At 43.0% G+C, this 13,083-nt stretch overlaps 1 protein-coding gene across 1 annotated transcript in view; it reads right to left on the bottom strand.

Annotated features, from left to right (window-relative positions):
- Positions 1–20: 20 nt before the first annotated feature.
- Positions 21–13,083, bottom strand: part of WDR90 (WD repeat domain 90) — a 54,448-nt gene continuing 41,385 nt past the window's right edge. Inside the window, 5 exon segments of the mRNA XM_043979721.1 lie at positions 21–891; positions 4,030–4,114; positions 4,539–4,658; positions 4,749–4,895; positions 5,546–5,676. Of these exon segments, the coding sequence (XP_043835656.1) occupies positions 677–891; positions 4,030–4,114; positions 4,539–4,658; positions 4,749–4,895; positions 5,546–5,676 (698 nt within the window). The 3' untranslated portion in view covers positions 21–676.

Raw genomic sequence — 13,083 nt, 5'->3', positions numbered from 1 at the left:
CCAGACTGCAAAAACCCACTTTTATTTCAAAACTGTACAAGTGTAGAAATATTTAAAAAGCCCTACAGATAAAAGGGCAGCACGTATTTTACATATTTCCATAACAAATCCACAGCTTTGGCTTGTTTGATTTATAAAAATGGCTTCTTGGCTTAGCATCAAGTCTTGCAGACCTGTCCGTAGTTGAAGACCTCAAAATGGATTTATCTTCTGGTAAAAATATATATTGAAATCCACACGCATACATATAAACACACAGGCCCATTTAACACAGGCTCTAAATAAAGGCACAAGGCAATAAGTTGGGCTGCCCTGTTCCAGGAGCATGTTTTCCTTTAGGGGCAGTTTTTCTGGGGTGCTAGATCACTGAAAATGATTGGGGGAGGGGCTAGGACTGCAGACTTTTTTGGAGCAGGAAGGGGCCAAAGCTACTGTGAACCTGACCAGTAGATATGGCTTTTGCCCTGGTGAGGAAAGTGGTCCAGACTTCTCACCCTACACCCTGGGTTTATCAAATAGCTCTGTGAAAAGTCAGTTCTCAGTTCCTGACTGCAGCTGACTACCTTCAGCTTGGATAGGTTTTTTAAAAAAGAGCTACGTGACTTATGGAACAAGTTTTAACTGAGCCATACTTGGATCAGCAAGCTGGAGAGAGAGTCCTGTCAGGACCAGAAGTCTATCTGGCTATCTGAGGTCTAAGAGGGATGTTCTTGGCTTCCCTGGATGCTGTTGCTCCTGGGCCCAGCACCTCCCACACAAGGATTTCATTGTATGCTGCTGTGAAGAGCAGTTTGCCAGATGGTGTGAATCTGCAGAGGTGGACTGCATCATTGTGTCCCACAAAGTCTTGCTCAGTCTTCGACATGTAGTCAATAAGCCTCAGCAATCGCTCTGTGGGGACATAAGGGTGAACAGCAGGGTGTCACAACTCTTCCCTGGGGAATTATGCTATTACCTTATGGTAGTCCCAGAAAGCAGCAAGGGAAAGGCACTCAAACCATTCTGCTATCACAATTCCATGTTTTAAAAGTGGTTTTTCTAATCTGAGTCTGAGCTGAGGAGTCATCCAGCCAGTCTAGGCTGAGAAACCAAAATCATGTCAGTCCTAAGTATCAGAAGCAGGAATATGCTAAGTGATAAGTGAGGATTTTCCCTGAAATTCACTCATTCCCAACGCCCCAGCCCCTGTTATTGATTCTGATGCAGAGGCCTACAGAAGCAAGCATTTTATCATGGAAAGCTGGGCAGAGAAGATAGTAACTCTCCATCCATACTTCACTTATCAATGCCCCCTCCACAGAAGTTCTTCCAAACCTTTTCATTCCTTCTCAAACCACCCAGGGCTCTCCCTTCTCCCCAGTCTCTCAGCGGAGAACCTAGCTTCATTTTTTACAGAAATAATTGAGGCCATTTGCTGTGAACTCCCTTTTCCCTCTTCCTTATTTTGTATCACTCAGGTGCCTTCTGCCACTTTCTCCTTCTTCACCCATTTCATATGATGAAGAGGCTTTACTCCTTACCAAGGCTAATCCTTCTTTATTTGTTCAAGAGATCCTATTCCATCCCATCTCTTTCAACAGGTTGCCCCCTCTGTCATATCTACTCTCTTTCAATCCCTCTTCTTTACTGGCTCATTTCCTACTACTTATAAACAAGCCGAGGAAGCTAGGTGGTAAAAGGGATAGACCACTGGCCCTGGAGTCAGGAGGACCTGAATTCAAATCCAGCCCCAGACACTAAATGTGTGACCCTGAGCAAGTCACTTAACCCTCTTTGCCTCAGCCCCTCATCTGTAAAATGAGCTGGAGAAGGAAATGACAAAGCACTCCAGTATCTTTGCCAAGAAAACCCCAAATGGGGTCATAAAGAGTTGGACATGATGAAAATTACTCAGTAACAACAAAACAAACATGCCCTTGTCTCCCCTATCTTGAACCCCCTCCCTTCCATCTCTGCTAACTATGGTCCTATATCTTTGTATCCTGCTCTCTGTGGCTAAACTCCTCAAAAGGCTGTCTACAATATGTTCCTCTACTTTCTCCTCTCTATTCTTAATCTCTTACAGTCTGGCTTCCAACCTCATCCTTCCACTGAAACTGGTCTCTTTAAAGTTAATAACGATCTCTTAGTTGTCAAATCCAATGGCCTCTCCATTCTTCTTCATTTCTCTGCAGCTTGTGACACTGATGGATTATTCCTTGATACTCTCTTCTGTCTCTGTGTCCTTTACTGGATGCGGCTGCAGATCACACCCTCTAACCACTGTTATCCCTCAGGATTCTGTCCTGAGCTCTCTCTTTTTCTCCCTCTATAATACTTCATTTAGTGATTACATCAGCTCCCATAGATTTAATTACCACCTTTATTTTATTTTATTTTTTAGTGAGGCAATTGGGGTTAAGTGACTTGCCCAGGGTCACACAGCCACTAAGTGTTAAGTGTCTGAGGTCGGACCTGAACTCAGGTCCTCCTGACTCCAGGGCCAGCACTCTATCCACTGTGCCACCTAGCTGCCCCTTAATTACCACCTGACCCAATCTCTGCCGACCTCCAACCTCACATCTCCATCACAACTGCCCTTCAGGTATCTCAAACTGTCTGCCCAGTACACATCTTAAACTCAATATGTCCAAAACAGAACTCAATATCTTTTCCCCTAAATCCTACACCCATCCTACCTTCCCTGTTACTTTAAAGAGTAACACCTTCCTGCCAACCCCTAAGCGTCACAACCTAGGCATCATCCTGGACTCCTCACTATCTCTCACCTCTGGTGTCCAAGCTGTTGTCAATTTCCCCTTTGCAACACCACCAGAATAAGCCCCCTTCTGACCCTGCTGCCCTCTGGTACAGGCCCTCATCAGCTCACACCTGGATTACTGCAGTAGCCTGGTGGTGGGTCGGCCTGCCTCAGTTCTCTCCTTACTCCAATGCATCCTCCATTCAATCACTAAAGTGATTTTCCTAAAGCACAGATTTCATCATGTCACCACGCTATTCAATTAACTCCAATGGCTTCCTATCACTTCCAGGATCAAATACAAACTGTTCTGGTTGGCTTTCAGAGCCATTCATAACCGAGCCTCTTCCTGCCTTTCAAGTCTTCTTATACCTTACTCCTCAGCACATAATCACTGATCCAGTGACACTGGCCTCTTGGCTGTTCTATGAACAAGACACATCTCTTGGCTGCAGGCAGTCTTTCTGACTATGCCCCATGCCTAGAACACGATCTCCCTGGCTCTGAGAACTGACCTTCCTGGCTTGCTTTAAGTCCCAATTAAGACCTCATCTCCAACAGGAAGCCTTCTTCGACCCCTCTTAATTCCAGTGCCTTCCCACAGTTCGTTATTTCCTATTTTTAGCCTACATATAGCTTGCTTTGTATTTATTTGTATGCATGGTGTCTCCTCCATTAGACTGTAAGCTCCTTGAGGCCAGGGGTAGTCTTTTTCCTCTTTTTATATCCCCAGAACCTAGTACACAGTAGGTACTAAATAAATGTTGACTAAGTTGAATTGATTACTATATGACATTTGCCTTTTTTGTGGGGGGTGGGCAGGACAATGAGGGTTAAGTGATTTGCCCAGGGTCACACAGCTAGCTAAGCGTCAAGTGTCTGAGGCCAGATTCAAACTCCAGAGCTTTATCCAATGCACCACCTAGCTGCCCCCAAATTGATTACTATAAGAAAGGTCCTACCCTTTTCAGAAGAGATTTAGGTTTCCTTTAGATACATAACAAAGATCAGAATTCCAACATCCACCCCTCCCCTGAAAAAGAGGCTGGACTGTTAAGCAAATGAAACTCCCAAATTCTCTGATAGAGAGAAAAAACCAGCAACATCACTCAAAGCACTTTCTGCCAGTGGGGATGAAGGAATGGGAGTGGGGGAGGAGAGAGGAGAGAGATTCAATCCAGTATAAAGCACGGTACTGTTTCTCCAGGAGTTTCCAGATGTCAAGTTCAGACCCAGGGCAGAGGCCTCATATCCTCTCCCCACTTTGTGGCTGGGTGGGGCGGACTTACCACAGTAGCCAATAGCAATGAGGGACGATCCTGGGGACAGGCTGAGGGAAGTTGCAAAGTAAGACAAAGGGATCTTCTCTACAACCTACAGACAGAAGGAGAGGGTGACACGGGGTGGAGCCAAGAGGCAAAAGACAGGTTGCTGCACAAATGCCACTAAGAGGGAGGGTCAGGGTGCCGCGGAGAGCTTTTTGGTTCCGTACTGCTGGCTCCAGAATCGGACATGCTTGGACATGTAGCATGAAGGTCCCAATTTTAGTAAATTAAAGTCCAAAGTAAAAAAATGGGTTATCATGTAACCTCCTGGCCCTGCTCCATGATGCTTAAATCCACCTCCCCAGGCCACAGTACCGTGGGATGCAGTGCCCTGGTGTCACAGCCTGAGCAAGGCTGTGAGCTACTTCATGCTGTGCCCTGAATGGGTCTGTGGCTCCAAGATCCCCTTTTTAATCTGGGCATTCCTCATCCTGGCTTGCCCAGCCCTTTCCTGGGAGAAGAAGCACTAGTACCTGTTTCTGATGGAGACTGTAGAAAAGGAGCTCCTCTTTCAACCCAAAGCCTACATAGACCAGCATGCTGCTATTCCAAGGGCAGAAGGCGGCTAGAGAAGGGGGGAAGTTGGTAGGAATCTACAGAAAAAAGTCAAGAGAGAGAGAGGGGTCAGGGGAGAGATCGGTGATGTCCCATAGGAAACAGCCAAACTAGACAAACACTCTTACCTTTGGGTTGGTGGGTGGTGCTGGAAAGCTCAGCCAATCAACAAGCTCACACTTGTCTCTGAGCCAATCCGAAGCCCAGACACTAACTCTCCGGTCTGCACTGGTAGCCAGCCACAGCTCTCCCCCTTCCAAACCAAAGTCATAGTACTAGAGAGTGAAGGAAAGAGGTCCAGCCATCAGCCCTTAAGGGTTAGAAACCAACACAAGGAGACCCTTCCACAGGCTACGCCTCCAACCCCCTGGCAGTCTTGTTCTTTTCTTCTTCTTTTTTTTTTTTAAGTGAGGCAACTGGGGTTAAGTGACTTGCCCAGGGTCACATAGCTAGTAAGCGTCAAGTGTCTGAGGCCAGATTTGAACTCAGGTCCTCCTGAATCCAGGGCTGGTGCTTTATCCACTGCACCACCTAGCCAACCCCCCCTTTTTTTTAGTGAGGCAATTGGGGTTAAGTGACTCGCCTAGGGTCACACAGTTAGTAAGTGTTAAGTGTCTGAGGCCAGATTTGAACTCAGGTACTCCTGACTCCAGGGCTGGTACTCTATCCACTGTGCCATCTAGGTGCCCCTAGCTGCCCCTTTTATTAATTTTAAAATTACTTTATTTTTAGATGTGATTTCTCTCCCTCCATCCTGTCCCTCCCCATCCCTCGAGAAGACAAGAAACACACTACCCACTATTCGTATGATGTCATCCAAAACATACTCACATACTGGCCTTGCTACAGTTCACCAGGCTGATCTGTGTTCTAAGTCAGGCTGGGCTGAGCCCAGCACGTACTGCACATTATTACCCGATTGTACCTCTTTGCTTTTGCTCTGGATCACAGTGATAGGTGAGCCTTTGTGGTCATCCAGCACTCTTATGGTAATTCCTGTCCTGGGGCTGCTCACAGCCACAATTCCATCTTTGTCACCAGAAATAATGGTCTGACCTGTAGGTCCAAAACATGGGGAGAGATTATAGCTCTCACAGCATGGAGGCCCTGGATAGAAGCAGGAGTGGCACCCAAGCCAAAGCAGAACGCTGGGCTGCCAGAAGGCAGACATAAGGAGACAAAATCTTTTGTCAGGAATGGAAACAACAGTTTACCAACAAGAGTAAACAGCTGAACTGACAACATCCTGGGTTGGTGAAAGCATTGGCATGGAGACTTTAAAGCTAGATGATCCCTTGTTGGTTATGATCTAGCATGCATTCCTTTCATGCATGGATTAGACCCAAACTTCTCTCTCTCTCTCTATTTTTTTTTAGACCCGAACTTCTTAAACTGTGGGTCGAGACCCCATATGGGGTTGTGTAACTGAATGTGGGGGTCATGGAAAATTTGGCAACAGTAAAAGGTTATGTAAAACTACTACTTTATATACCTATCTACCCAGGGTTGTTTAAAATTCCTTGGGCGAAAGGGGCTGTAAATGGAAAAATTTTAAGAAGCCCTAGATTAGACTAGATGGCCACTGAAGTTCCTTCCAGTTCACAAGTTTCTGTAATTCTGTAACTCCAAACAGCTCCCTCCTACACCTGATCTTGGTCCAGTAGAACACTTGAGTCAAATGATCAACTCCTTCTCTCCTTTCTGCTTTTCTCCTTTCCTTTCTGATCTGGCATTTACCTCTGGTAGGGCTCTAGTTCTAGGGAGGCTAGGTTACTAGGGACGCTGTCCATGGTCCTTAGAACTATTGTAGAAGATAGAATTTTAAAGCCAACAATGAACTACACATATTTCAAAAAATTGGAATGTACTAGACTGGACATACTGGGATGTCTATAGAATGTAAGGGAACTTGATGTTATTGGAAAAACCATCAGCTTTTATACAATGTAGTATACATTTCTTTCTTTCTTTCTTTTTTTTTTAAGTGAGGCAATTGGGGTTAAGTGACTTGCCCAGGGTCACACAGCTAGTGTTAAGTGTCTGAGGCCAGATTTGAACTCAGGTACTCCTGACTCCAGGGCCGGTGCTCTATCCACTGCGCCACCTAGCTGCCCCTGTAGTATACATTTCAAAAATCTTTTACATTTATCATATTTTTGCTTATATCTATGTGTCCACATAGATTCATACCATTTACCATTCTCTCTTCCTCTACCCCCATACCTACCAACCATGACAAATAGAGAAACTGAGGACTGGGAAGAACCAGAAAAGGATGGAGGTGAAAAGGTAACTATGTAAAACTTAGAGAAGAGTTGACATAATGCGAGAGCCCAGAAGACTCAGGTGGAGTCAGGCTGGGTCAGAAAATGAGATTTGACCAAAATGCTCATATTGTGTTACCAGGGACAACAGAGAAACGCACAGGCCCAGAACAGGAAACTTGGGAAAAGCTACATATAATCTCATTTAAAAGGAGTAGTGATTTGGAGAGTGGAAAGTTTGGGCTCTTTTTTTAAACTCTTGAATTTGTAGCTAGAATGGGTTTATTTAACTTTTATTTAAATCATTACTTATAAAAGTTTCATTTATTATTTTTTAAAGTAAATTTCTTATTTGATGTAACCATAATATGGTACACCTCAGATAAATGCAATGGTTGGGGAATGCAATGTTCTGGTTAAATGATGACTAATTCATCTGTACCCCAAAACTGCTTGTTTAAATTACAGCCCTAGAGTTCCAGTGACTTTTAACTTCAGAAAAATATATCATTTTATTAATATAGGAAGTAGACCAAAGTATCAACACACATTGGAAGCCTGTTTTAACTTAGGGAGCAAAAGTTTCTTATCACTTCCATTAAGTAAAAAATAAATCCAGAAAAAAAAATAAATTGTTTTCCTAAAAACTGACATGGGCAGAAAGCAAACGACTTTATAAACTCATGAGACATGATAAATATTTACAAGATAGTTCAAAATCAAGAAACTAGAAGTGTCTCTACAAAACAATAGGGCCAATGTAAAATATTTCTTAAATGAAAGAATAAGACATTTCCAAAAGGTGGATGATTGGATAAAAATGTGTATGTATGAAGAAGACTGTAGTGGAAAGTGAGCTGTATTCAGAGGCCAGAGGACCTTGCTGGGGCAAAAAATGATGGGAACCTTGGAAAGAAGTTACTATTCCATCTTAGAATGCATGGGAGGAGAAGAAATCTGGGAATAGTATGAAATGCACCTTAGATTTCCAAAGAGGAGATTTAACAAAGCTCTGAAAAGGTAGAATTTCATGGCTTAGAATTCTTCAGAGGAAGTTAGCTCAAGAATGAAAGAAATTCTCAAGACACAGAGAAAGAATTCCACTGAGGAGGAAAAGGGAGGAGTTACTGATACTAATGCAGCTATTCCCTCTGGACTCAGTCTACCACAGCCTTCTAATGGGCCTCCTTGCCCACTCTCCTCTCCAATTCATGAGCACAAGGCTGACCATCCACTCTGCTCCTGGAGAATTTGCAGCAGCAGCTCCCTATTTCCTTTAGGGTAAGATACAAAATCTTTTGTTCATCATTCATGGCCCCACATATCTTTCTAGACTCGTTCCCCTTCATGTACTATTTTCTAGCCAAAATGGCCTTTTTGATGTTCTCTGCCCAACATTCCACCTCCTACTTCCATCCCTTTCCACTACAGGCCCTCCTCCTCTCTTATATATTAGTGAGGCAATTGGGGTCAAGTGACTTGCCCAGGGTCACACAGCTAATAAGTGTTAAGTGTCTGAGGCCAGATTTGAGCTCAGGTACTCCTGACTCCAGGGCTGGTGCTCTATCCACTGTGCCACCTAGCTGTCCCTCTTGTACATATATTAAGCTGTCCCACCTTAATTCTGCCTCCTGTAAGGCTCAGCTCAAGTGCCACTGACCACGTGATCCTTCCAGGAGTTAATGTCCCCTCCCTGCCCCTCAAAGAACTTTGCCGACATTTTATATTTCCTTATCTGTGTATGTGCTGTTTCCCATCCTTATAGTGTAAGTTCCTTGTGCAGTATGGAGGGCACTGTGGGTGCTTTACAAATGCTGGCTGAAGTGGACTCAGTGATCTGGTCCCACCCACTCTGTTATAGTGGCCAAGGGGCTCAACTTCTGAAACAGCCATAAAACAACCCCTGGAGCAGCAAAGCCCTCAAAAAAGATGGGCTGAGATTATTTTTCCAGCCAAAGACAGCTTAGAGAGGGCCATGCTGGGCTGTGAGAAGAGTCCAACCCTGTGATACTGCTGATACAGTCCCCAGGCAGGCTGTACCAGAGAAACTTACCCCCAAGCCTCCAAATCAGCTACAGCACCAGCGTCTTTTAGAACTAAGCTTATGGTTGAGTAAAAGAGCTGAATGGCTAGCTGGGGTGGGGGTTAGAAAATACAGGGGTATCTGTGGGATCTAAGGAGGAATTCGGCTATCCCACCCCAGCAGGGAACCAGGAAGAAATCTTGAGCGGTAGGAGGCCCAGGTGGGGGAGGGGAGCAGGCTCATTGGTGCTAAGAACCACAGCACAAAAAGTTTTGCTGGCTGGTTAATTAGCAAGTTGGCTTGAAGTTATCTTTGGACCAGAGAACAGGTCGGGCAAGTGAGGAACCTGCCTTCCCTCAAACTGAAATACCTGGGACCCTCTGAAACTTGGGACAGTGTAGCTTGGAAGTAAGGCCCCACTGTAAGAGGGAGTTAAAAGTCAAGTAAAAAATGGCAAGATGAGCAAGCAAAGAAAGTTGAGAACTATAGAAAGTTTCTTTAGTAACAAAGAAGATCAAGGTGCACCTTCAGAAGAGGATTGCAACCTCAGGGCCCCTGCATCCAAAGCTTCCAAGAAAAATATGAATTGGTCTCAGGCCATGGAAGTGCTCAAAAGGGACTTTGAAGAGAAAGTAGGAGAGATAGAAGGAAGACTGAGAGAGGTGGAGGAAAGAATGGAAAGAGAAATGAGAGCAGTTTCCCAGTGGCTAAAAGGGGCAGAGTCTAGCAGAAGTCTACTCTTACAGAGACCCAAACCTTGCAGGACTCAGACCATGGAGCCAGGAATCACACTTTGTCCTAGGTCAGACCACACTAGGAGCGATGAAAGCTTGTAGATGCTCTGACTCTCCCTGAGATTCTAAAATAATATAATACTTAATATCCCAAGAAGGCAGCAACAGGACCAACCCAGAACCCTCCTCCAGAAGTGTGGCAGAGCCCAGTCCTAAACATAAGGCAAGCATGGGCATAGTAAATGATGGGGAATGTGACAGTTCCATTGTTGGAAATAGTTTGGTGTTGCTTCTAAGTAACAACTGAGAAACTAAAAAAACAGCAAGTAGAATTTGCTCATTTAGTCCACTTTTCTAATGCCTTTTTGAATGAACAGGTGCAAGCCACCATTAAATTTTTCCTTTTTTAATCAGATTTTTTGTAGTCATTTCACTTTACTATGGAGAAAGAAAATGTAATGACTGTCCTATTTGACTGACTGTTTTCTGAAAGCGGAAAAAAATTTTCCTTTAGTTGTAAAGAAAGGAATACATGAAAAAGTATTTGGTTTGATCTCTCTTAAATTATACACTGTTTCTGAACATCTAATTGCTTTCTATAGTCTAAATAAAATTCTTCTATAAAAAAAAAAGAAGTCTGAAGTCAGGAAGTGTAGGCTGAATGAAAGATGTTTAACATGATTGCACATGTATAACCCATATCAGATTGCTTGCTGTCTTGGGGAGGGAAGATGGGAGGAAGGGAAGGAGGGAGAAAAATTTGGAACTCAAAATCTTGTAAAAAACGAATGTTGAAAACTATCTTTATACATGTAATTGGAAAAAAATAAAATACTATTTACTAGAAAAAGAAAAGATCTCTTAGAATCAGAGAGCAAAGTGGAAGCAGAAAGAATCCAGCAGTTACTTTCTAAAAGAAACTCCCATATGAAAACTCCCAGGAATATCATAGCCAAAATCCAGAGTTTCCAAGTCAAAGAAAAAAGTACTGCAAGCAGCCACAAAGAAAGAATTCAAGTAGGACTAAGGCATCACAGTCAGGATCACACTCTATTTAGCAACCATCACTATAAAGGACCAGAGAGCTTGGAATACAACATCCCAGAAGGAAAGGATATAGGCTTACAGCCAAGAATAACAACCAGCAAAATTGAATATAATCATAAAGGGGGGAAAATGGATGTATAATGAAATAGAGTATTTCCAAGCATTATTGCTGAAAAGATCAGAGTTATATAAAAACTCTGACATGCAAACACAGAAGCCAAGAGAAATATTAAAAAAAGTAAATATGAGTGAACACCAACCATATAAGGGACTAAACAAAGATAAACTGCTTCCATTCTAATACGAGGAAATGATGCATTTGTCCCCTCTGAACCCAATTTTCATCAAGAGTCAAAGAAGAAGTTTAAATGAAAGAAGACCTGGGAATGTTTCAGTTATGTCTTGATGATCCTAAGAAAAAAATGGAACAAAAGGGAAGAAGAATACACTGTGGGAGAAGGGAAAGGATGGTTAGGGAAAATTATCTCACAAAATCTGGGTCCATAAGTAGAAATCTTTACAAACAAGGGGGAGAGGAGGAGAGGAAGCAGCTGACACTTAAACCTCACCTCATCTGAATTGGTCGATAGAAGGAATACACACACACACAGAGTTAAGTACAGAAATGCAAGCAAAAACAAACTTTATGGGGGTAAGAAAATATTAATAGATCTTTTTGAAGTACCAAAGAATGGGAATCTGAGGGGGTGCCCATAAATTGGGGGAATGGATGAACAAATGATGACATATAAATGTGATGGGACACTAATGTATTAAACTTTTATCAGTGTAATAAGTAACCAAGATCCCAGAGGACAAATGATGAAACATATCCTCCTGATAGAGATGAAGGGCTCAGAATGCAGAATGAGACAAATATTTTTTGGATACAGCCAATGTGGAAATTTTTTTTTTTGAATACTGATTGACTGATTATTTCATTGACTGTTTTAATATATATTTGTAATAGGTTTTGTTTTTCTTGAGTTCTCATTTAGGGGTGGGGAGAGGCTGAGAAAGTAGATCTTGACTGATTAAAACAAATACAATGGGGTGGCTAGGTGGCACAGTGGATAAAGCACCGGCCCTGGAGTCAGGAGTACCTGAGTTCAAATTTGACCTCAGACACTTAACACTTACTAGCTGTGTGACCCTGGGCAAGTCACTTAACCCCAATTGCCTCACTAAAAAAAACAAAAAAAAACAAATACAATGTTCTTTAAAAAAAAGATTTTAATGCCTGTATGGTAAGAGAGGCTACCCCTTCTTTACAGAAGGGGTCCGTACAAAAATGGATTTGGAGGAAAGAGATGGTGGGGGATGGTGCAATGATGCAGGAAGGAGAGGTTGGATAATATAATATTGCATGTATCACAGTGAAAAAGGAATAAGAAGCTCTGTTTCCTGAGAAGTAGACAGGATTGTAAACACACAGTACTCCCTGCTCCCATGATTAAACTGAGTCATATGAAATAATAAGGGTCCTTAGATGTATTTTATTTTTGTTTTGGTTTTTGTTTGTTTGTTTTCGTGAGGCAATTGGGGTTAAGTGACTTGCCCAGGGTCACACAGCTAGTAAGTGTCAAGTGTCTGAGGCCGGATTTGAACTCAGGTCCTCCTGAATCCAGGGCTGGTGCTCTATCCACTGCACCACCTAGCTGCCCCCTTCCTTAGATGTATTTTAAAAATCTGATTGTTATGTAACTTTGAAATTGTGATGGTGGGTAGGTAAAGAAGATAAAATTACACACAGGTTTAAAGGCTAACATCTTCATTTCATTTTATAGATAGGGAAACTAAGGCTCAAAGAAAGAAAAAAAGATCACTCTAGATTAGAAAATATACAAATTAAAAATTCTCTGCACTGGGGGAAAATAACTATATAGTCCTGAAAAAAAGTGTTATTTATAAATAAATAACTCACTTTTTGTGTTGTGTTTCGTCGTGTCTGACCCCATTTGGGGCTTTCTTGGCAAAAATACTGAAGTGGTTTGCCATGTTAAGTGACTTGCCCAGGGTCACATAGTTATTAAGTGGCTGAGATGGATTTGAACTCATGTCTTCCTGACTCCAAGGATGGTGCTTAATTCACTGTGCTACCTAGTTGCCCTAACTCAACATACCTAGTGCTTTAAAAGTTCAGAGAATACTCTTCCCCCCCCCCCCCCCCCCCAGAATACTCCTTTTTCACAACCACCGAGGTGAGGCGAAAGGGCAGGAGAAAAGTGAGGCTACGAGACTTTGCCTGAGAACTATGCACCTAATGAGGTGAAAAGAAGAAAGAAGGGAGCCAACATCTCCCAACCACACGATTCCAGGGCTGCTGTTCACTCTGCCATATTCACCCACTCTTATTGAGGTGAGCTCTAGTCATCAGCCCCCAGTGCTCTTCCCC

Source organism: Dromiciops gliroides, chromosome 1 (genome assembly GCF_019393635.1).
Source record: "Dromiciops gliroides isolate mDroGli1 chromosome 1, mDroGli1.pri, whole genome shotgun sequence".
NCBI classification, from domain to species: domain Eukaryota; kingdom Metazoa; phylum Chordata; class Mammalia; order Microbiotheria; family Microbiotheriidae; genus Dromiciops; species Dromiciops gliroides.
Note: the sequence above shows the minus strand (reverse complement) of the source record. Positions and strands in the feature narration are given on the sequence as shown.